At 43.0% G+C, this 25,620-nt stretch overlaps 1 protein-coding gene and 1 non-coding gene across 4 annotated transcripts; one reads left to right on the top strand and one right to left on the bottom strand.

Moving 5' to 3' along the window:
* Positions 1 to 1,083: 1,083 nt before the first annotated feature.
* LOC123731504 (U5 spliceosomal RNA) lies at positions 1,084 to 1,199 on the bottom strand. Its single transcript, XR_006762657.1, has one exon. It is a non-coding gene; the product is annotated as a U5 spliceosomal RNA (small nuclear RNA).
* Positions 1,200 to 10,336: 9,137 nt separating this feature from the next.
* Positions 10,337 to 24,826, top strand: LOC106589867 (complement C1q tumor necrosis factor-related protein 1). 3 transcript variants are annotated; one of them, XM_045710250.1, is made up of 4 exons: positions 10,337 to 10,577; positions 21,144 to 21,349; positions 21,512 to 21,648; positions 22,957 to 24,826. In XM_045710250.1, exons 2-4 carry the CDS (start codon positions 21,144 to 21,146, stop codon positions 23,505 to 23,507), a joined length of 894 nt encoding a protein of 297 aa, XP_045566206.1. In that variant the 5' UTR covers positions 10,337 to 10,577; the 3' UTR covers positions 23,508 to 24,826. The 3 variants fall into 3 exon arrangements, with proteins under 3 accessions (XP_045566206.1, XP_045566205.1, XP_014035751.2); XM_045710249.1 differs by lacking the exon at positions 10,337 to 10,577 and adding an exon at positions 10,625 to 10,899; XM_014180276.2 differs by lacking the exon at positions 10,337 to 10,577 and adding an exon at positions 20,743 to 20,833.
* The last annotated feature ends 794 nt before the right edge of the window (positions 24,827 to 25,620 follow it).

Genomic DNA, 25,620 nt, shown 5'->3' on the forward strand with positions numbered 1-25,620 from the left:
ATCCCAGGCCCCGTCCCTGCAGGACACCTTTTTCCTTTTGGTAGACCGTCATTGTAAATAGGAAATTGCTCTTAACTGACTTGCCTAGTTAAATAAAAATAAATAAATAAAATAGAAAATGTAACATAAAATACTAAATGTAATTTCATGGATTAGTACATAATGCTCTGAGACCAGGTTCAGTTCCAAATCCACAGAGTATAGCTGCTCATTTGGCCCTTATAGAGTGCCCCATCAGTTTAAATCAACTCGTTTTTTCATATTGGATTTACATATTGCACCATACTGATAGTACATTGTAAAAGGGGGTCCATTCTACTCAGGAGCACTTGAAGTTAAAAAATACACAGAGTTTACACCCAGAGGAGCATTTGTAAACATTTCTAAAAACATAATTCCACTTTGACATTATGGAGTATTGTGTGTAGATCAGTGACACAATATCTCAATTTTATCCATTTTAAATATTCAGGCTGTAACACAACAACATGTGGAAAAAGTCAAGGGGTGTGAATACTTTCTGAAGGCACTGTATGTCCAAAATGAAAAACATACTTTATTTAAGATGATTTGCCACACTTTAAGGGCCGCCAAATGAGCAGAGACGCTCCTCTGGGTGTAAAATCTGTGGATTTGGAAAGCTCCTGAGTAGAATGGACCCCCTTTTACTGTGACACAACGTACATAAAATTGTGTACTAAAGTATGTCCAATATGGAAAAACAGATTGGATGTAAGCTGATGGGCCACTATAAGGGCCGCAAAAAGTGCTCCTGAGTAGAATGAACCCCCAACTCCCTTTACAGCGACACAACGCACAGAGAATTATCTACGGTGCTGTATGTATATCCAATATAAAAAACATATGGATTTAAACTGATAGGCTGCAGAATGGTCCACTTGACTTGTACACTCTGTGGGTTTGGAAACTAGAGGTGCTCTTTGAGCACTTCCTCTATTTTCCTTCCAAGATACTGTATCAATGCTGCATAGGTCTTTAAGGCAGTCAAATGCAGGTTTCGAAATGGACAGTCCTCCCATTAAACTATGTACTAAATTAATTTAACTTTCAACAAGTGTAGGAAGCCCAGCCGTGAGGCCGGGCATCAAAAAATTAGTTGATACTCATAATGTTCCTCTCCACGGAAATCTTTAGTAAAAGGCGAAAGATTTATGCGATCTGAAGAGAAACCAGAGTGTACTACCGATTGAGAGGGTTGATACCGACCAGATTCACAGCACTATCAATCTCGGTAACGGTTATGGCTAATAATATGGTCTGGTCAGCGACGCATAAATAAGGTTTTCCCGACCATGTTCCTGTTGCTTTATATGTAAGTGTTTTTGGTGGAATTATGGCAAATAATCAAATATCGTTTCTATAATGTGTATCTAGACACGCGAAGGGGACCCTGGGTAATATAGTATCCACTACTTCGGTCGTCACTAGTTACCACAGCCACAAAGTCATAAACCCCGTCCATTTCTACAATTTCTCTTCTAAAAATGATATGTTTAACCTAGCTCTAACCTTAGCCACACGGATACATGTATGCCTAACCCTAACCTTGAATGAACCCTAACCCTAACCTTGAATGAAGACCATACATGTTTACTTTGTGGCTGTGGTAACTAGTGGAATCAACTACTTCCTGATTGTTTCCATTCCATGCTTAATTCCGTCGTTAAACTACAGCATTGAAGACTGGAATGACACGTTACACAAATTAGAAATGTTCTTCTTTGGTATTTTGGTGGATCATGTAGATTTGGGATTCGGCGGTAGGGAGGGCTCCAGCCCTGCCTGTAGTAGCCAGTAGGAGACGCAGTTCACCACACTGAGCGCCTCACACAGTAGTCCACCAACTCATCGTTTCAGCCGGAAGCTGCTGGAACAGGATCCGCCACCTCTCTGTTTTGGACTGTTTTGTTCCGGAACCTATTTCGGCCGGATCCGTTACATCGCGTGGCATGACATTTTTTTTCTCTCACTTTTTGCGATGCAACAATTATAATAAAAGCGACCAAAGTTTATTCGAGTTGCCTCTTCGTTTATTCTCCTGCCCCCACAAAAAAAAACGTTATTTGAAAAAACTAAAAACATTTTCAGCCCGGCCCTAATATTATAAGAGTTGATTTGGGTTGAGCCGGCCCAGGTTTGTAGTTTGTGCAACATTGTAACCTATGTTTGAGACCAAAGCCTGTCCGTGTCTGTGTGAGAAGCGAGCCAGTATCTCTCACATAACTAGAATGAGATTCACTTTCTATGATATCTCTCCCTCTCTGTTCTGATAGACATGAGCTTGCAACTCTCATCTCTCCAGTGTTGCACTTCATCATTCATTGCTTAGAATCATAGCCGCGCGAAGGGTTCTGCTCTGCTCTGGTCTGGAGCTGCTCCTGTTCTGTTGCTCTGGTCTGGAGCTGCTCCTGTTCTGATGCTCTGGTCTGGAGCTCCTCCTTTCTGATGCTCTGGTCTGGAGCTGCTCCTGTTCTGCTGCTCTGGTCTGAAGCTGCTCCTGTTCTGATGCTCTGGTCTGGAGCTGCTCCTGTTCTGCTGCTCTGGTCTGGAGCTGATCCTCTTCTGCTGCTCTGGTCTGGAGCTGCTTCTGTTCTGATGCTCTGGTCTGGAGCTGCTCCTGTTCTGGTCTGGAGCTGATCCTGTTCTGATGCTCTTGTCTGGAGCTGCTCCTGTTCTGGTCTGGAGCTGCTCCTGTTCTGATGCTCTGGTCTGGAGCTGCTCCTGTTCTGGTCTGGAGCTGCTCCTGTTCTGCTGCTCTGGTCTGGAGCTGATCCTGTTCTGCTGCTCTGGTCTGGAGCTGCTCCTGTTCTGGTCTGGAGCTGCTCCTGTTCTGCTGCTCTGGTCTGGAGCTGCTCCTGTTCTGCTGCTCTGGTCTGGAGCTGATCCTGTTCTGCTGCTCTGGTCTGGAGCTGCTCCTGTTCTGCTGCTCTGGTCTGGAGCTGCTCCTGTTCTGCTGCTCTGGTCTGGAGCTGCTCCTGTTCTGCTGCTCTGGTCTGGGCATGCCCCTGTTTTGATAGACGTACCACAGCGCCACTGATCCACATTTGAACAGAATGAAGAACCATATCGGCTCTGTAAAAGTGGCTATCATTGCTGAATTACTTGAAGAGAAAGAGACGAGGGCCAGGCTGAGTGGCAATACATCATGATAAGTGTGCATGTGTGTGTACATGCAGAACTGAGTGATGTGTGAGAGGGAGAGAAAGAAGGGAGAACGACTGTCCCCTCTCATTGAAGCCACGAAAGTTCAAGGCCGACCGCGGTGAATTGTAAGCATAAAACAGGATCCCCCAGGCGTTATACTGAATTGGAAATACTGCTGAACTGCATTTTCCTTTAAATCAGATTGGAGTGATTTTAGCAGCTCATTTTAGATTGTTGGTGTGGAGCTAGTGTATGTTGGCTGCCATACCCAATTGACACCTGATTCCTACATGGACTAACATTTGCAGGTCACACGCACGCACGCACACACGCACACACACACACGCACACACGCACGCACGCACGCACACACGCACACACACACACACACACACACACACACACACACACATACACACCTTGTTTGGTTTGCCTACCTGTTCCATGGCTCTGTTCTGTTGATATTATGTAATAGATTGTACATACAGTAGAACAAGAGAGGTCAATGAGTGTTGATTTGATAGTACTGCTGAAGATAGTTATTTTATTCCAGTGTCATTTCATTCACACTACCTACTTAACCGTTGAGGGAGTGAACTGCAGTGCTTCCATAGTATCTAACACCATACAGAGGATGTAAATATTATGTCGTTAGGAATGTATTTTTGTGGTGTCTTGACTGACGTGTTCTCTCGACCCGTGAACAGTGCATGTCTGAACCCAGTTTGATGAGTCTCCGTTTGTCAGTAGTGCATTCAACTTCCACATTCCAGTACACCTAGAACAGATGCGGTTCTTGAACGTCTCCAAGTCTCTAATTGCGTCCATAATGGTACCCTATTCTCTATATCTTGTAGCTATTGCTCCAGTCAAAAATAGTGCTCTAGACAGTATAGGGTTCCATTTCGGAAGCATCCTCGGTTTGATAGCATGGCACTTAACTTCTCACATACATCACCAGAACAGAAGCGGTTCCTTGAACATCACCAAGGTAAGCCTAGCTGATGAAAGTAGTGGACTCCCAAATGGTAGCCTATTCCCTTTATGGTGAACCCTATGAGCCCTGGCCAAAAGTATTGCACTATATAGGGAATCGAGTTGGGATGAAATCCAAAGTCTTTTCTGGTTGATGAAAGTAATGTGGTGTGTTTAAAGTAGAAGTAGAGCATGCTGGGACATTCCTCCTGACCTGACGGAAGCTGTGACCCTGCATGCTGGGACATTCCTCCTGACCTGACGGAAGCTGTGGCCCTGCATGCTCTTTATCTTCCACAGATGGAGGCTTGGCACAGTATCTTTCTCTCTGGTGGAAATAGCTCCAACTCTCTCTCTCACACACACACGCGCACACACGCACACACACACACACACACACACACACACACACACACACACACACACACACACACACACACACACACACACACACACACACACACACACACACACACACACACACACACACCACACACACAAACATCTAAGTATGGCTAACCCCTGTTTAGACTCCCAGGCTCTAGCCTTCACCCTTCAGTTTCCTGTGGTTCTTTAATCTGGTGCTTAATGAATCCACATAGTTCTTAATAATCACCATAATGACATTGATCCTATGTAATCAGCCAGTCATAACTAATGAATGGCAGAGTGACTGGTTGGGTAGATAGAAAAGACTGGTCTGAACATTGTGTTGGTTGATCTCAGGGGCCATAGAGATAAGCCTCCAGTGTGAGATGTGAACCTGGCTGCTAATAATAATACTAGCATTTATACAGCGCCTTTTTAGATGCTCACAGCGCTAATCCAAACTTCATCTAAATAGATTGACAGGGTGGTAGGTTTGACTTGGAATGTGTTGCTTTGTGGCCCCTGTTTTAGGTGTATTTTATGTAAACAAACCAAATCTAAACAAGCTCCACTGTTTTATGTCGTACTTCCCCTTTGCCATCAAATGCGGGACCCAAAGTGTGTGACGTTGACCAACCAAGAGTCACTGAAGCTGGGCATCTGTTTAAAAGGCTGCAACATTACAGAACCTTCAGAACATTGTTGTCTGTCAGAAGAATTGGAAACAGGTCGATACTTTTAACAAGCATCAAATGCAGACAATGCAGGCAATTGTACACAAAAAAAGGATATACATTTTCAGTAACATCTGACCACAGGAAACAGAGCCAATTTATTCACATAATATCAACAAAAGTAACATTCTAGATGGCACTGAGGCTTTTGCAATGAGAACAGGTGTGTGTGTGTGCATCAGGGTTGTATGACAGGAAGAGGAAGACCAAGCACACCCCAATTCTCATCGAAGGGGCTGTAGTGGAGCAAGTTGAGACTCTTTGTTATTATCTAATAGTCACTTTATATTTATCTAGGCAAGTCAGTTAAGAACAAATTCTTATTTACAATGACAACCTAAGAACAGTGCATTAACTGCCTTGTTCAGGGGCAGAACGACAGATTTTTACCTTGTCAGCTCAGGGATTCGATCTAGGAACCTTTCGGTTATTGGCCCAACGCTCTAACCACTAGACTACCTGCTGCCATTTAATAACTCTACCTACATGTACATATTACCTCAATTACCTCCACACATTGACTCTGTACCGGTACCCCCTGTATATAGCCTCGCTATTGTTATTTTACTGCTGCTCTTTAATTACTTGTTAATTTTATATCTTACTTTTATTAGGTCTTTTTTTTAAACTGCATTGTTGGTTAAGGGCTCACAAGTAAGCATTTCACTGTAAGGTCTACCTGTTGTATGTGGCGCAGGTGACAAATCCAATATGATTTGATTTAACATCTCTGAATTGGCAGGCCATATGATTTAACATCTCTGAATTGGCAGGCCATATGATTTAACATCTCTGAATTGGCAGGCCATATGATTTAACATCTCTGAATTGGCAGGCCATGTGATGTGTCTGTGTATGTCGTCTCGGTCAACTATATAGTCTTCATTGTCACTGTGCGACCGTGGCTGTGGGAGAGAGAGTCCATGTGAGGGTGGTGGGATGTCTCTAAACTGGAGGTATGTCTGCAGTGGAGGAGGAAGAGGAAGCTGCTGCACCACATCCTGTCTGCATTAAAACCACTGAACTCTGCCCTGACCCGCAGCCTGTAGAGGTGAGAGAAGGGCACACGCACGCACACACACACACACACACACACACACACACACACACACACACACATATATATATATATATATATAGAATTGCATGACATTTTTATAAGAACCGCAAATACAATGCTAGATTTATGCAGTGCTTTTACTATGATGGAGATCCACCCCTTCTCTTGTACACGACTGGTCTGCGAACCCACAGCCTTCTGGCCCACAGTCCTGTGCGCTTCAAAAATTCCTGCGTTCCATATAATGCTTACAGGACGAAGAACAGTTCCTAAAAGTGCATATCTAAGTCTCTGGTCTGTCCTATAATTGAGGGTAAGTGGTAGGCATGTTCTCTGCTATCCACTATATGTTTTAAATATTATTTGGGGTATAGGGGAGGGTCACTTGTTTTTTTTCAAGCGTTCAGGGATGTGTTAGTTCAAATACATTTTGCTGAAGAGAGGGACATCCATTTTCATTTCAGAGAGTTTCGATTTTCTCCAGGTAAACCTTATTCACAGGAGGTTGGTGGCACCTTAATTTGGGAGGAAGGGCTCGTGGTATTGGCTGGAGCGGAAAGGGTGGAATGGTATCAAGTACATCAAACACATGGGTTCCGTTCCATTCACTCCTTTCCAGCCATTATTATGAGCTGTCCTCCCCTCAGCAACCTTCTTGAGTCATTACGGTTCCACGTAGAACCATCAGGGAGTGTACGTTATTTATAATATGGGCCTAATGTACACTCCCTAATGGTCCTATGTGGAACCATAATGACTCAAAGGACCTATTGAGCTCTTCAATAGTTCTTTCCAGTTCACAAAAGGGTTCTTTCTTCTTTTAGTGATAATTAAAAAGTAAGGGTGACGGCTCATTCAAATATTTTGGGACGTGGTTTGCTCACAGCTCTTTTTATGCAACCGTATGGCCTTGCGTCAATTGAGAACAGTAGTTCTACTAAATGTAACCAGAAATGGTTCTCCTATGGGGACAGCCGAAGAAGCCTTTTGGAAACATTTTTTTCTAAAAGTGTGGCCAGATGTGGGGCAGTGTGTTTTCATTGGCTTTCCTCTGACCCAAACCCTCAATGGCACCCTATTGCCTAAATCAGGGCACTCCAACACTGTTCCTGGAGAGCTACCATCCTGTAGGTTTCCAACAATAATCTAGTGCACATGATTCTAATAATTAGCTGGTTGATAAACTGAACCTACAGGAGGGTAGCTGTCCAGGATACAGGGTTGGAGAGCCCTTACCTATATGGATTAAATCAAATTGTATTTGTCACACGTGCCGTGAAATGCTAACTTACAAGCCCTTAACCAACAATGCAGTTTTAAGAAAAATACCTAAAAAAAGTAAGAAATAAAAGTAACAAATAATTAAAGAGCAGCAGTAAAATAACAATAGCGAGGCTATATACAGGTGGCACCGGTACTGAGTCAATGTGGAGACTATATACAGGGGGTATACAGTGAGGGAAAAAAGTATTTGATCCCCTGCTGATTTTGTACGTTTGCCCACTGACAAAGAAATGATCAGTCTATAATTTTAATGGTAGGTTTATTTGAACAGTGAGAGACAGAATAACAACAACAAAAAACTGAAAAATGCATGTCAAAAATGTTATAAATTGATTTGCATTTTTATGAGGGGAATAAGTATTTGACCCCCTCTCAGTCAGAAAGATTTCTGGCTCCCAGGTGTCTTCTATACAGGTAACGAGCTGAGATTAGGAGCACACTTTTAAAGGGAGTGCTCCTAATCTCAGCTTGTTACCTGTATAAAAGACACCTGTCCACAGAAGCAATCAATTAATCAGATTCCAAACTCTCCACCATGGCCAAGACCAAAGAGCTCTCCAAGGATGTCAGGGACAAGATTGTAGACCTACACAAGGCTGGAATGGGCTACAAGACCATTGCCAAGCAGCTTGGTGAGAAGGTGACAACAGTTGGTGTGATTATTCGCAAATGGAAGAAACACAAAAGAACTGTCAATCTCCCTCGGCCTGGGGCTCCATGCAAGATCTCAACTCGTGGAGTTGCAATGATCATGAGAACGGTGAGGAATCAGCCCAGAACTACACGGGAGGATCTTGTCAATGATCTCAAGGCAGCTGGGACCATAGTCACCAAGAAAACAATTGGTAACACTACGCCGGGAAGGACTGAAATCCTGAAGCGCCCGCAAGGTCCCCCTGCTCAAGAAAGCACATAAACATGCCCGTCTGAAGTTTGCCAATGAACATCTGAATGATTCAGAGGACAACTGGGTGAAAGTGTTGTGGTCAGATGAGACCAAAATGGAGCTCTTTGGCATCAACTCAACTCGCCGTGTTTGGAGGAGGAGGAATGCTGCCAATGACCCCAAGAATACCATCCCCACCGTCAAACATGGAGGTGGAAACATTATGCTTTGGGGGTGTTTTTCTGCTAAGGGGACAGGACAACTTCACTGCATCAAAGGGACGATGGACTGGGCCATGTACCGTCAAATCTTGGGTGAGAACCTCCTTCCCTCAGCCAGGGCATTGAAAATGGGTCGTGGATGGGTATTCTAGCATGACAATGACCCAAAACACACGGCCAAGGCAACAAAGGAGTGGCTCAAGAAGAAGCACATTAAGGTCCTGGAGTGGCCTAGCCAGTCTCCAGACCTTAATCCCATAGAAAATCTGTGGAGGGAGCTGAAGGATCGAGTTGCCAAATGTCAGCCTTGAAACCTTAATGACTTGGAGAAGATCTGCAAAAAAGGAGTGGGACAAAATCCCTCCTGAGATGTGTGCAAACCTGGTGGCCAACTACAAGAAACCTCTGACCTCTGTGATAGCCAACAAGGGTTTTGCCACCAAGTACTAAGTCATGTTTTGCAGAGGGGTCAAATACTTATTTCCCTCATTAAAATGCAAATCAATTTATAACATTTTTGACATGAGTTTTTCTGGATTTTTTGTTGTTGTTGTTCTGTTTCTCACTGTTCAAATAAACCTACCATTAAAATTATAGACTGATCATTTCTTTGTCAGTGGGCAAACGTACAAAATCAGCAGGGGATCAAATACTTTTTCCCCTCACTGTAAGTACAGAGTCAATGTGTGGGGGCACCGGTTAGTCAAGGTAATTGAGGTAATATGTACATGTAGGTAGAGTTATTAAAGTGACTATGCATAGATAATGCAAATACACAATATAGTGCAGAGCCCTATTTTTGACCAGAGCCCTATGAGGCAGCAATCATCTGTCAAGCATTCATTTCTCTTTAGAATGGAGAGTTTTGAAATCACTGAGCCTTGTCATCACGACAAGGAGCTGGTTACTTAATGTGTGTGTGTGTCTAAGGTAAGTGAGAGAAGTTAGGATTTCCATCAAACAGTAGACGGCTCTTGACGTTGTTGTGACAATAACTCTGTCAACTTAATCTTCACGTCAGCAGAAAGGCATGGTTTAAGTAGTTTGATATGTTAGCATCCTTTTAAGACCTCTACTATAATTACTATACATGTAGCAGCATGAGGGGTATTGTTTTCTGACATCTTGACTATTCTGGCTTCTTTCCAAGTCGACAAATGTAAATGTCAGTCCTGTTTAAATCCTTCTCACATCACAGTTTTATTATCATCACGGTACCCAATCAGATCTTTTGTGCCCTCAGGTTCAACTTGGATTACTTAAACATGTACATCATTCAGAACAACTGACCTACAACACATGATTCTCAACAAAACGCTGGGAGAACAAACTGTTTCATTTGTCCAGACAAACTGTTGAATCTACTTACAACTACTTTACACCTCTATCAATTCAACTCAATTCAAAGGGCTTTATTGGCATGGGAAACATGTTTACATTGCCAAAGCAAGTGGAATAGATAATAAACAAAGTGAAATAAACAATCTCTCTCTCTCTCTCTCTCTCTCTCTCTCTCTCTCTCTCTCTCTCTCTCTCTCTCTCTCTCTCTCTCTCTCTCTCTCTCTCTCTCTCTCTCTCTCTCTCTCTCTCTCTCTCTCTCTCTCTCCCTCTCCCTCCCTCTCTCCACTTGTTTCAAGGACCCGGTCTTTCCGCAGGCAGCAGTGTTCAGTGTTAGGGGAGAGTTGGAGGTGGATGACTCTCACACACTGACTGGCTGCAGGGATCTGAGGAAGACTAACTGGGATATAACCAGGATAAACTAAAGCTAACGGTGGGCTAGACGTGGGCTAGACCAGGCTAAACCAGGCTAAAACCAAGTCAAAGAAACCAGCAGGATCTTTTCCATATAGCCTGAGGGTTGTGGATCTATAACCACAGAAGAGGTGAGTGTTGTCATGTTATCTAGAGTGCTCATTTTGTTGCATTGAATCTGAACGTCAGGAATAAGGTGCAGATATATATTACACTGTATTTATTCATAGTGAATGAACACATTCAGCTCAGATCCAGTTTCCATTGTTTTTGCCAATTAAATATGTTAACAAAGCCTGTCAAGACACACCCACACACAGCTTCTGTGGAGCCTTGACCAACCTTTCCTAGATTTCGTACTCATTTGAATAATACCTAGCATGCATTGCAAGTGTTTGTTTTCACATGTGTGCTCTTATCTGGAGTGATTTACAGTCGGTGCATTCAACGAAGGTAATTAAACAACAACATATCACAGTCATATCAACAACAACCAAGATAATCTGTAACCGTTACTCAGAATGTTACTGTAGTTAGTCACGTGTTGGTTTATTATGGATGTTGTAATGCTTTGAAAATCGTTGCTGCCAGTTTTAAAGTGTTTGAAAAAGCTAACAGAAGTGGATTTCTCCGATTAAGAGGTCAGAAAAGTATTATTGTAATATAGTTCCTGGAATTTTGCAACCCTGCTCCCGTGACAATGTAGTAAGAGATGGAAATACTTGGTTTTGTCCCAAATAGCACCCAATTCCCTCTGTAGTGAACTACATTCGACCAGGGCCCGTAGGGAATAGGGTGTGATTTGGGAGGAATCCCTTGTCTCTCTGTTAGACAGAGAACAATGGAGATGGTATGAAGACATTATGACATTACTGTGATACAATCAGAGAACAGAAGCAGAGTGTTTGAGAGGGATAGGCATTGGAGTGTCCTGAGGAGGCAAAGCAGTGAAATGTGAAATGTGGGACAGGAATTCTTTGGGCATGCCATCACAAAGACTTCAGGCTGCTGCTAAACCTGCTGCTACTGCTCAACTTATGTCTTGCCATGGGAGAGAGAGAATGAGAGGGAGAGAGAGGGAGGAAGGGAGGGGGAGAGAGGGGGAGAGAGAGAGAGAGGGAGGGAGAGAAGGAGAGAGGGAGGGAGAGAGAGCCCAGGGAGAGAGAGAGAGACCTTTAAATTGAAAATTGAATTGAAAGAGAGCGAGGGAGAGAGGGAAGGATGGGGGAGCCCAGAGAAAGAGAGAGCAGGTGAGGGAGAGAGTGTCAGAGAAAGGGAGAGAGGGAGGGTCAGAGGAGAGAGAGAGAAAGCCCAGAGAGAGGGAGAGCAGGAGAGAGAGAGAGTGTCAGAGAAAGGGAGAGAGGGAGGGTCAGAGGAGAGAGAGAGAGCCCAGAGAGAGGGAGAGCAGGAAAGAGAGAGAGTGTCAGAGAATATGAAAAACAATGTCTAAATGTAATACTTCGACCTTACATAACAATGTTCTTCTACAGTAGTTCTCAAACCATACTTTTTCTGCCGTCAAAAAGGCACTGCACTTGTTCAGTTCTTGTCTGCATATTGTACCAGGTGAGTACACGTCTGTTTTTAGCCTTCACTATGTCATTAACAGGTCTACGTCCCAAATAGTACTCTATTACCTATTTAGTGCACTACTTTTGGCCAGGACCCATAGAGCTCTGATCTAAACTAGTGCACTATATGTGGAATAGGGCTCTGATCTAAACTAGTGCACTATATGTGGAATAGGGCTCTAATCTAAACTAGTGCACTATATGGGGAATAGGGCTCTTGTCTAAACTAGTGCACTATATGGGGAATAGGGCTCTTGTCTAAACTAGTGCACTATATGGGGAAGAGGGCTCTGGTCTAAACTTGTACACTATATGGGAATAGGGCTGTGATCTAAACTAGTGCACTATATGGGGAATAGAGTGCCATTTGGAATGCACACTAAGTGTTTTGTTTAATTGGTGATGCTCTGTCACGCTACAGGTGAAGATGCTCCTGGCATTTTATCATTACTGTGTGTGTGTGAGTGAGTGAGTGAGTGAGTGAGTGAGTGAGTGAGTGAGTGAGTGAGTGAGTGAGTGAGTGAGTGAGTGAGTGAGTGAGTGAGTGAGTGAGTGAGTGAGTGAGTGTGTGTGTGTGTCTGGTAGTCTACGTAAGGTCATCACATTTCATACCACTACTGATGGACAGCAGGCTATTGAAGCTGCTCCTCAACTAAAACAACGACACAAATACAGGATGGGTAATATGCCTGGGGGTCGACTGGTTACGTCCCAAATGGAAACCCTATTCTCTATGTAGTGCACAAGGGCTCTGGTCAAAAGTCGTGCACTATGTAGGGCAATGGAACGTAGCCTCTACCCATAACCACAGACCTGGGATCAGATTAATCTTTCATCGGGACAGATTAACAGATAGAAAACATATATGAGTTTGTATCAATGGAGCAACGCAGAACTATTTCTCAGGGAATAGGCATCAGGGGGGGAACTGTTAGGGTGGGACCCAATATTTACCGCACTCTCTGTGTGTGTGTGTGTTACACAACATATAAGAGATACATGAAGCTACTTGTCTGTATTATTGAACTGAACACTCAGTCAACAAACAGACACACACACACAGTTGTTGTTGATTTCTGTACCTTACATCTCCTTTTGTCCCGGCAGTCAATATGCAGGCAGGAAGACAGGCACAGACACACCCACACACGCAATTATGAAGACATGTAGGTAAGGCAATTAGTCACACATGTGTGCACACACACACACACACACACACACACACACACACACACACACACACACACACACACACACACACACACACACACACACACACACACACACACACACACACACACACACACACACACACAGTATAAACAACTTTTTCTCACTCAAAAGCTGAAGAAGTATTAATTTCAATGGGAAAAATGGACTATCACCCAGTTCTTGTAAACATAAGCCCACCACACACACACGCACAATTCACACACACACGTCCACACACATACACGCGCACATGCACGCACGCACGCACACACACACACTGCTATTTTTTTCTGACTTCAGACATTCCACCATAGACAAGATCCAGCACAATCTGTGCTGGATGAGTACAAGTAGTTTTACTAGAGATGGGTCTGCTGCACTACTAGGTCTCTGTTTATCTCGTCATTAGGAACTGCTCTGTACATGACATAGACTGACCAGGTGAATCTACGTGGAAGCTGCGATTCCTTAAATCCACTTCAATCAGTGTATGATGAAGGGGAGGAGACAGGTTAAAGAAGGATTTTTAAGCCTTGAGACAATTTGATTTAAGTGCCTAGGCGCACCGGTTTGAGTGTGTCAAGAACTGCAACGCTGCTGGGTTTTTCATGCTCAACAGCTTCCCGTGTGTATCAAGAATGGTCCACCAAACAATTGGGGGGGGGGGGCATGGACTTATGATAAGACATAATAATTCATAATAATAATTAACAGTGTTAAATCAACACTGAAAGTGCGGAGTCTGTGAACCCATATAGACACCGGAAGAGTGTTAAATTACAACACCGCTTAGTGTAAAGCCTTATTAAAATATTTCCCAGAGTGCCTTGCCTTTCGAGTAAATTGTTGATTTACTACCCTTGACTGTTTTTGTGGGCAAAGGGGGTACATCTCAATATTAGGAAGGTGTTCCTAATGTTTTGTACATTTCCCTGTTTGCCGAATTAAGGGTCCCAATAACTTCAGCATCCACCGCTGGGCTATGAAGGATTTATAGGGAGTGGAGAGGTCACAACATAACCCGTATCAAAGAGACTGCGGTGACAACACTGGGACTTGCTCCAGTTTCTGAGGCTCTGGATGACACACACACACACACACACACACACACACACACACACACACACACACACACACACACACACACACACACACACACACACACACACACACACACACACACACAATGCGTGTATGTGTGTTTGCATAAGGACAGTATGTGTGTGTGTTTATGTAGTGTGTGTGTGTGTGTGTGTGTGTGTGTGTGTGTGTGTGTGTGTGTGTGTGTGTGTGTGTGTGTGTGTGTGTGTGTGTGCGCCCCCCTGTAGTGTAAACATCTCTGGAGCGGATCTGGAGGGAAGAAAGGGGAAGGTTAGGAAGATATCAGACTTGGGATTGTAAACATGATAGGGGCCAACTAAAACAAAACATTTAAGAATCGTCCTTTGTTCAAAGTCACGTTTTATGAGAAAACAGAAAGTTCATTCTTTACTATTTGAACACTGGTTTTGTCAGTTATCTGCTCGGAATATTACACATTTACATTAATAACTTAAAAGGGGTAAGCTATTGTATACAAAACAAACACTTAGATACCATCGCTAAAACAAACACTTAGATACCATCTCTAAAACAAACACTTAGATACCATCTCTAAAACAAACACTTAGTTACCATCTCTAAAACAAACACTTAGATACCATCTCTAAAACAAACACTTAGTTACCATCTCTAAAACAAACACTTAGATACCATCTCTAAAACAAACACTTAGTTACCATCTCTAAAACAAACACTTAGATACCATCTCTTAAAACAAACACTTAGATACCATCTCTAAAACAAACACTTAGATACCATCTCTAAAACAAACACTTAGATACCATCTCTAAAACAAACACTTAGATACCATCTCTAAAACAAACACTTAGATACCATCTCTAAAACAAACACTTAGATACCATCTCTAAAACAAACACTTAGATACCATCTCTAAAACAAACACTTAGATACCATCTCTAAAACAAACACTTAGTTAGCATCTCTAAAACAAACACTTAGATACCATCTCTGATAAAATGGATCAGAGTACACAAAACAAACACTTAGATACCATCTCTGTAAACGTCAACTGGGAAAACCACTCGGAAAAGAATTCCAGAATTCTTTAAGCCCATCTTACTGTTGTGGAATTGGGTACCATTTAGGATGGATCCTCTGTCTCCAACAGCTTCCCCCTTCCTCCAGCGTCTGGATTAGAGAGAGGAGAGAAGTAATAAAAGAGCAGAGGGTGAAGGGTAGACCTGGTCTGGCCTTTACCCTATGGTATCCTGTTCACTATATAATGCACTACTGTTGACCACCAGAGCCCTATTGGCCCTCGCCCAAAGTAGAGCACCATAAAGGGAATAGGGTGCCATTTGGGAAGCATCAAGTTGCATGAAGAATCAGTGTTAGAGGTCAGAGTTCATAAAGTGAACACATGAGATTAACCAGGGGAATAGAGATTCAGCTGTGGCCACAATGCCTTTCAACTTTTTCAGATGCACCTGGCATCAGGGTTATCATGCTCTCAGATGAGGAGACAAAGTCACACACACACACACACACACACACACACACACACACACACACACACACACACACACACACACACACACACACACACACTGATTATACACTTGATATATTCTCTCCTGTTTCATTGACTGGTGTCTTCTCTCTCTTTCACTCTTTCTCTCGTCCATCCTTGTTAACCGTGACATTACTGTTTATTCATACTTTAGACTCTTTATTGTTAGTCTCTTGCCATATTAGACTGCGTATAAACCTTCTCTGTCAGTACAGACAGTCCCTTCTCTTTCCGTTAAAAGTCTATTCTCTCCATGCTTTCCAAATGGTAAACTTTTCCATTTCTACTGCGCTACTTTTGTACTGCACTATGTAGGTAATAGGGCTCTGATCTAAACTGGTGCACAATGTAGGGAATAGGGCTCTGATCTAAACTGGTGCACAATGTAGGGAATAGGGCTCTGATCTAAACTGGTGCACAATGTAGGGAATAGGGCTCTGATCTAAACTGGTGCACAATGTAGGGAATAGGGCTCTGATCTAAACTGGTGCACAATGTAGGGAATAGGGCTCTGATCTAAACTAGTGCACTATATGGGGAATAGGGCTCTGATCTAAACTACTGCACAATGTAGGGAATAGGGCTCTGATCTAAACTAGTGCACTATGTAGGGAATAGGCTTTGTCGTGCCCTCTTCACGACTGTCTTAGTGTGTTTGGACCATTCTAGTTTGTTGGTGATGTGGACACCAAGGAACTTGAAGCTCTCAACCTGCTCCACTACAGCCCCGTCGATGAGAATGAAGGCGTGCTTGGTCCTCCTTTTCCTGTAGTCCACAATCATCTCCTTAGTCTTGGTTACATTGAGGGATAGGTTGTTATTCTGGCACCACCCGGCCAGGTCTCTGACCTCCTCCCTATAGGCTGTCTCGTAGTTGTCGGTGATCAGACCTACCACTGTTGTGTCGTTTGCAAACTTAATGATGGTGTTGGAGTCGTGCCTGGTCACACAGTCGTGGGTGAACAGGGAGTACAGGAGGGGACTAAGCACGCACCCCTGAGGGGCTCCAGTGTTGAGGATCAGCATGGCAGATGTGTTGCTACCTACCCTCACCACCTGGGGGCAGCCCGTCAGGAAGTCCAGGATCCAGTTGCAGAGGGATCCTTAGCTTATTGATGAGCTTTGAGGGTACTATGGTGTTGAACGCTGAGCTGTAGTCAATGAATAGCATTCTCAAGTAGGTGTTCCTTTTGTCCAGGTGGGAAAGGGCAGTGTGGAGTGCAATAGAGATTGCGTCATCTGTGGATCTGTTTGGGCGGTATGCAAATTGGAGTGGGTCTAGTGTTTCTGGGATAATGGTGTTGATGTGAGCCATTACCAGCCTTTCTAAGCACTTCATGGCTATGGATGTGAGTGCTATCGGTCTGTAGTAATTTAGGCAGGTTGCCTTTGTGTTCTTGGGCACAGGGACTATGGTGGTCTGCTTGAAACATGTTGGTATTACAGACTCAATCAGGGACATGTTGAAAAGGTCTTACTCATGTTGGCTACGAAGAGCGTGATCACATAGTTGTCTGGAACAGCTGATTCTCTCATGCATGCCTCAGTGTTGCTTGCCTAGAAGTGAGCATAGACGTGATTTAGCTTGTCTCGTAGGCTCGTGTCATTGGGCAGCTCGCAGCTGTGCTTCCCTTTGTAGTCTGTAATAGTTTGCAAGCCCTGCCACATAAGACAAGCGTCGGAGCCGATGTAGTACGATTCAATCTTAGCCCTGTATTGGAGCTTTGCCTGGTTGATGGTTCGTTGGAGGACATAGCAGGATTTCTTATGAGCTTCCGGGTTAGCCTCTATGGGCTAGGTGGGACGCTTCCTGCCAGTGTAATCCCGTGGCGCGTTATTCAAATACCTTAGAAATGCAAAACCTTCAATTTTTCAAACATATGACTATTTTACACCATTTTAAAGATAAGACTCTCGTTAATCTAACCACACTGTCCGATTTCAAAAAGGCTTTACAACGAAAGCAAAACATTAGATTATGTCAGCAGAGTACCCAGCCAGAAATAATCAGACACCCATTTTTCAAGCTAGCATATAATGTCACATAAACCCAAACCACAGCTAAATGTAGCACTAACCTTTGATGATCTTCATCAGATGACAACCCTAGGACATTTTGTTATACAATACATGCATGTTTTGTTCAATCAAGTTCATATTTATATCAAAAACCAGCTTTTTACATTAGCATGTGACTAGCATGTGACTAGCATTCCCACCGAACACTGCCGGTGAATTTACTAAATTACTCACGATAAACGTTCACAAAAAGCATAACAATTATTTTAAGAATTATAGATACAGAACTCCTCTATGCACTCGATATGTCCGATTTTAAAATAGCTTTTCGGTGAAAGCACATTTTGCAATATTCTCAGTAGATAGCCTGGCATCACAGGGCTAGCTATTTAGACACCCAGCAAGTTTAGCACTCATCAAAGTCAGATTTACTATAAGAAAAATGTTATTACCTTTGCTGTCTTCGTCAGAATGCACTCCCAGGACTGCTACTTCAATAACAAATGTTGGTTTGGTCCAAAATAATCCATCGTTATATCCAAACAGCGGCGTTTTGTTCGTGCGTTCAAGACACTATCCGAAAGGGTAAATAAGGGTGACGAGCATGGCGCAATTCGTGACAAAAAAATTCTAAATATTCCATTACCGTACTTTGAAGCATGTCAACCGCTGTTTAAAATCAATTTTTATGCCATTTTTCTCATTAAAAAGCGATAATATTCCAACCGGGAATCTGCGTTTAGGTAAACAGACAAAAGAAAAGAAAGCATTCGGTCGACTCGGGCACGCGCCTAAGCCCATAGTACTCTGAGCGGCCACTTGCCAAAAGCGATAAAGTGTTTCAGCCAGAGCCTGCCTCGATCTCGTTCAGCTTTTTCCCGGGCTCTGAGAGCCTATGGGAGCCGTAGGAAGTGTCACGTTATTGCAAAGATCCTCAGTCTTCAATAAAAAGAGCCAAGATGAAACACAACTTCTCAGACAGGCCACTTCCTGCATGGAATCTTCTCAGGTTTTGGCCTGCCATATGAGTTCTGTTATACTCACAGACACCATTCAAACAGTTTTAGAAACTTTAGGGTGTTTTCTATCCAAAGCCAACACTTATATGCATATTCTAGTTACTGGGCAGGAGTAGTAACCAGATTAAATCGGGTACGTTTTATATCCGGCTGTGTCAATACTGCCCCCTATCCCTAACAGGTTAGCATGTTGATAGAGATTAGGTAAAACTGATTTAAGTTTCCCTGCTTAAAGTCTCCGGCCACTAGGAGCGCCGCCTCTGGGTGAGCGGTTTCCTGTTTGCTTATTTCCTTAAACAGCTGACTGAGTGCAGTCTTAGTGCCAGCGACCGTCTGTGGTGGTAAATAAACAGCCACGAAAAGTATAGATGAAAACTCTCTTAGCAAATAGTGTGGTCCACAGTTTATCATAAGACACTCTACTTCATATATCGTATAGCCTGCTAGCTGAATATCCATGTCATCATTCAGCCACGATTCTGTGAAACAGAAGATGTTACAGTTTTTGATGTCCCGTTGATAGGATATTCGTGATCATACCTCGTCTATTTTATTGTCCAATGATTGTACGTTGGCGAGTAATATTGATGGTAATGGTAGCTTTGCCACTCGCCTTCTGCGGATCCTTACGGGGTGCCCTGCTCTGTGTCCTCTGTACCTGCGTCTCTTTCTCTTGCCAATAATGGGGATGTTGGCCTTGTCGGCTGTTAGCAGTACATCCTGTGCGTCCTGCTTGTTGAAGAAAACATCTTCATCTAATCCGAGGTGAGTGGTCGCTGTCCTGATATCCAGAAGCTCTTTTTTTGCCGTAAGATACGGTGGCAGAAATATTATGTACAAAATAAGTTACAAATAACATGAAAAAAACATATAATAGCACAAATGGTTTGTCGCCGTAAAACTGCTGCCATTTCTTCTGCCGCCATTTGGGTGTTAGTCTAATGTGTGAAATTAGTTAGTCTGATGTGTGAAATTAGTTAGTCTGATGTGTGAAATTAGTTAGTCTGATGTGTGAAATTACTTTGTCTAATGTGTTAAATGAGGTAGTCAAATGTGTGAAATTAGTTAGTCTAATGTGTGAAATGAATTAGTTAAAAAAAAAAATGTAGTGTTGTTTTTTACACTGATTAATAGTTTTTACTCTGAGAGTCCGTCTCCATCTCAAATGGCACCCTATTCCCTACATAGTGCACTACTTTTGTCCGGAGCCCTGGTGAAACATATACTGTAGGTAGTAGGGTAACATTTGGGAGGCACTCTCTGTTGTTGTCATAATGAGGTGTCATCACCATCCTAGACATTTGGTTTATCCCACAAATACATTACAGGAGCAGGGCAAACCACTCTGTCTCCAGAGACACTGGGTCCTTCCCCAACTTGGCCCGTCATGTAGTAACCACTCTCCTAGAGAAAGAGAACCATTCATAGTAAATCTAGAGTGCAAAAAACAACCATTAACAACATCTATGGGGGAATCTCAATTGTTTTTCCTTGATTCACAGATCACTGCATCTGTACAAAGCCCATCTGTACATAGCCCATCTGTACATAGCCCATCTGTACATAGCCCATCTGTAAATAGCCCATCTGTAAATAGCCCATCCAACTATCTCATCCCATACTGTTATTTATTTTGCTCCTTTGCACCCCAGTATCTCTACTTGCACACTCATTTTCTGCACTTCCACCATTCCAGTGTTTTATTGCTATATTGTAATTATTTCTCCACTATGGCCTATTTATTGCCTTACCTCCCTTACCCTACCTCATTAGCACACACTGTATATAGACTTTTTCTATTGTATTATTGACTGTATGTTTGTTTATTCCATGTGTAACTCTTTGTTGTTGTTTGTGTTGCACAGCTTTATCTTGGCCAGGTCGCAGTTGTAAATGAGAACTTGTTCTCAACTAGCCTACCTGGTTAAATAAAGGTGAAATAAAAATAATAAAAAATAAAAAAAATCCTTGCTTCCTTCCTCTCCTCACTAGTTACCACAGCCACAAAGTCAAAATTGGCTATATTGTAAAAATTTATGAAAACTAAAAGTTAGTGTTAGGCAGAAGGTTAGCAGTGTGGTTAGGGTAGGTTTAAAATAAGATTTTGAGGAAGAGACGTTTTAGAAATAGGCAGGGTTTAGCCATAATGGCTTTGTGGCTGTGGTAACTAGTGATGACCATTCCTCACCCTATGAGCTCAGTCACTTCCTGATCATGACTGATGTCACTTCCTGTTTCCTGAAGATGAAAGTTTGTGGTGGGCCTCTGCCCTCTTCCCTGTGTGCGTGGGTGGTGCTGCTTATTTTGGTGGAGTCAGGTGAACCCTACCGGACCCCATACGACCAGGAACAAGGCCAGAACAGTGACAGGGACAGAGAGAGGACAGACTCCAGGCTAGACACCATGACAGACACCAGGACAGACACCAGGGACTACCACAGAGATGCCAGGTATTACTGCTGTACAACATACTACCTAATAATACCTCTCCAAGTGTCACCCTATTCCGTATATAGTGCACTACTCTTGACTAGGGTCCCTATATGGTGCACTAAATAGGGAGTTGGGGTGCCATTTGGGGATGTGTCCATTGACATAGTTTTCTCTGCTAGTGAGGTGAGGGGTAAAGAGTGTCAGCGGTGCTGTGACCCTGGAGAGGAGATCCGTACTCAGTCTTCCAACCCCCAGTACCCACAACACTACCCACAGTACCAGGCGGTGCCACAGATCAACATAACCATCCTCAAAGGTAGGTGGTGCCACAGATACTACTACATAGCAAATGGGTCTGAAGTTAGCGTTTGATCAACGTCTCAAATACTTTATCTATTTTTGACACAATTGGCTGAAAATGCTCAATGCTTCAGGAAGTTTAATTTCCCCATCACCAGGAATTACTTTACAACCCAGAATATTGTGTTTTGCCTGATGTGGCCCATGAGTAATGATTTTCAGACCACAATTTTGAAGATCACTATGCCATAACTGGTCATAAAGGGTTTATTTTTAATTCAAACAAAGAGGTAGTTATTTGGTAAAGAATTCAGCAAAGAAAGTTATTGAATGCAACAATTATATCTCTGTCACTGACAAACACAATCATGGGTGGGTATCTCTCACATTAATTCGAAAAGCATGCTGGGAAATATGCAGTTTTAAAACAACACCCCCTCCAAAATAATGTAACTGTCACGATTGTCGTCGGTTAAGGAGGACCAAAACGCAGCAGGTATGTGTACGCTCATCTTGACATTTATTAACTCAGAATGAACCCACCAAAACGAAATGAACTTACGAACAACGAAACAGTCTTGAAAGGCACATTCAGCAAAACAAGAAACAATCTCCCACAATTACACAGACAAACACACCCAACTAATATAGGACTTCCAATCAAAGGCAACACCACACAGCTGCCTTCAATTGGAAGTCCACCCCAATTAACTCAACATAGAAACAGATTACCTAGACTAAACATAGAACTACATAAACAAGGAACAGTGCCCAAAAACCCTGGAATACATAAATCAAATGCCCTTTTTAGAAAACCACCACCCCGAACCACATAAACCAAATACCCTCTGCCACGTCCTGACCAAACTACAATAACAATTAATCCTTATACTGGCCAGGACGTGACAGTAACACTACCAGTTATTCCCTAACACTAAAAAAGTATAATGGTATCAACTTGCAGCACCAACACTCTAGGGGTGTTAGTTTGTCAACACTTTGAAACAGCCAAAACTAGTTTTGAAACAAGTGGGTTAGGAGAGGGGATAACAGCTTTGGGTATTTGTATCTGCCACATTGTATATCTTGGATGCTGAGATTGTGAAAACAGATGTGGTATTGTAACTGGAATGATGAATGCTTAGCTATGCTAAACAGCGGACCAATCGGTGTCAGACACAAACACAACAAATAGTTCAACGGATCATAAACACATTTCAAATCCTAATCGTCAGTTATTTGAGTACAGAAACGCGGGGGAAACCATCTTGACCATCCACTGACCTGAGGTCATTTCTATAATTTCTACTTCTTCCTTCTCTAGGTGAGAAGGGGGACAGCGGCCAGCGAGGACCCTACGGTAAATCCGGCAAGTCCGGCCAGTCCGGCCCCCGTGGGCCCAACGGCATCAAGGGCACCAAGGGGAGCATAGGGACCCCGGGTGACCCCTGCAAGTCCCAGTACGCTGCCTTCTCCGTGGGCCGCAAGAAGGCCATCCACTCCAACGACTATTACCAGACCTTGGTGTTCGACACTGAGCTCGTCAACCTCTACGGCCACTTCAACATGTTCACAGGCAAGTTCTACTGCTACGTGCCGGGAATCTACTACTTCAGCCTGAACGTGCACACGTGGAACCAGAAGGAGACGTACGTGCACGTGATGCATAACGAGAGAGAGGTGGTGATCCTGTATGCCCAGTCCAGTGACCGGAGCATCATGCAGAGCCAGGGGCTGATGCTAGAGCTGGAGCGAGAGGACCAGGTGTGGGTCCGGCTGTTCAAAGGAGAGAGGGAGAACGCCATCTTCAGCGATGACTTTGATACCTACATCACCTTCAATGGACACCTTATCAAGCCCAAGAGCGAGGGGTAGGGGGAAGGGGTCGGTTGGGGCTGTGTCCAAAATGGCACCCTATTAGCTGTATAGTCCACTACATAGGGAACAGGATGCCACTTGGGACGTATACTGGGGGTGTTGTGGGCTTGTATGATGGACCAGTGTGACACGAGAAGGAGACCAAAATCTGAAGAAGATTGGTTCCCAGTTCATAGAAGAATATCTTCTTAATTTTCTTATTGTGTCTTTTTATGTGTGTTATAATAACTGTATTTTAATCCAGATATCAAAATAGATATTCACTTACTTTGAGAAGTAAACCAAGCCACTTGTTAATTTGGCAAAAACATGTTGCACACACAGCCTGATGAAGATTGATGATCGTTTGGAGGTTTTGTCAGGAAACAGCCAAACAGAATCAATTCAAGATGGCCACAATTCAAGATGGCCACAACAACCCCTAGCACACGGGAAGTAGTGGTGCTGCAGCACCCCCTGATAAATAAAACAATATAATATTAATATAATAAAATAAAAAATAGAATCCCCCCCTCCCCCCAACCAGATGAGTGCTCTAGGCCTTTATTACTCCTGTATGAGAGGAGTAAAATACTTGTCAACAGAGCGGAGAAAATGTATCCTCAGGGTAGGGACGTCCCAAGGATCCCAGATAGCACTAACCATGTTCAAAGTGCCTTGATTGCGTGAAGCATTGTCTTGCACCCATACCATTCTTACAGTACTGCTCTTTCACTTTGGGCCAGTAAATCTTAAAAATTAGACCATGACTCCCTGCAACACTTAGTGTGCATCCCAAATGGCACCATATCCCCTATTTAGCCACATAAGGTTCTGGTAAAAAAAATTGTGCACTAAATACGGAATACCGGTATGGTGCTATTTGGGACTCAGACCCTTTATGAATCATGTATTTTTAATGTATTTTGTGTGATGCAAAGTATTATGAATCGTATCAACTTTGCACCCAGATAAACTATATGTTAGGTTAAGAGCACTCCTCATAGCTTTCAGATGTAGAGACAGATAATATTTTTGGGAGTTAGACATAGATTGCACTTATATTACACTGTAAACACATCCATTTAAATGTCAATATATCTTTATTGTCAATTTCAACTCAATATATCTTTATTGTCCCCAGTGTAAAACAGTTGTAGACATAGATATCATAAAATATGTCATACAATGACCAAGACTAAATAAAGCAACAGGACCTAGACTAGATAAAGCAACAGGACCTAGACTAGATAAAGCAACAGGACCTAGACTAGATAAAGCAACAGGACCAAGACTAGATAAAGCAACAGGACCAAGACTAGATAAAGCAACAGAACCTAGACTAGATAAAGCAACAGGACCAAGACTAGATAAAGCAACAGAACCTAGACTAGATAAAGCAACAGGACCAAGACTAGATAAAGCAACAGGACCTAGACTAGATAAAGCAACAGGACCTAGACTAGATAAAGCAACAGGACCTAGACTAGATAAAGCAACAGAACCTAGACTAGATAAAGCAACAGAACCTAGACTAGATAAAGCAACAGGACCAAGACTAGATAAAGCAACAGGACCTAGACTAGATAAAGCAACAGGACCAAGACTAGATAAAACAACAGGACCTAGACTAGATAAAGCAACAGGTGCTAGACTAGATAAAGCAACAGGACCTAGACTAGATAAAGCAACAGGACCAAGACTAGATAAAGCAACAGGACCTAGACTAGATAAAGCAACAGGACCAAGACTAGATAAAGCAACAGGACCAAGACTAGATAAAGCAACAGGACCTAGACTAGATAAAGCAACAGGACCTAGACTAGATAAAGCAACAGGTGCTAGACTAGATAAAGCAACAGGACCAAGACTAGATAAAGCAACAGGACCAAGACTAGATAAAGCAACAGGACCTAGACTAGATAAAGCAACAGGACCTAGACTAGATAAAGCAACAGGACCAAGACTAGATAAAGCAACAGGACCTAGACTAGATAAAGCAACAGGACCAAGACTAGATAAAGCAACAGGACCAAGACTAGATAAAGCAACAGGACCAAGACTAGATAAAGCAACAGGACCTAGACTAGATAAAGCAACAGGACCAAGACTAGATAAAGCAACAGGACCT

This window comes from Salmo salar, chromosome ssa28, assembly GCF_905237065.1.
Source record: "Salmo salar chromosome ssa28, Ssal_v3.1, whole genome shotgun sequence".
Taxonomy (NCBI): domain Eukaryota; kingdom Metazoa; phylum Chordata; class Actinopteri; order Salmoniformes; family Salmonidae; genus Salmo; species Salmo salar.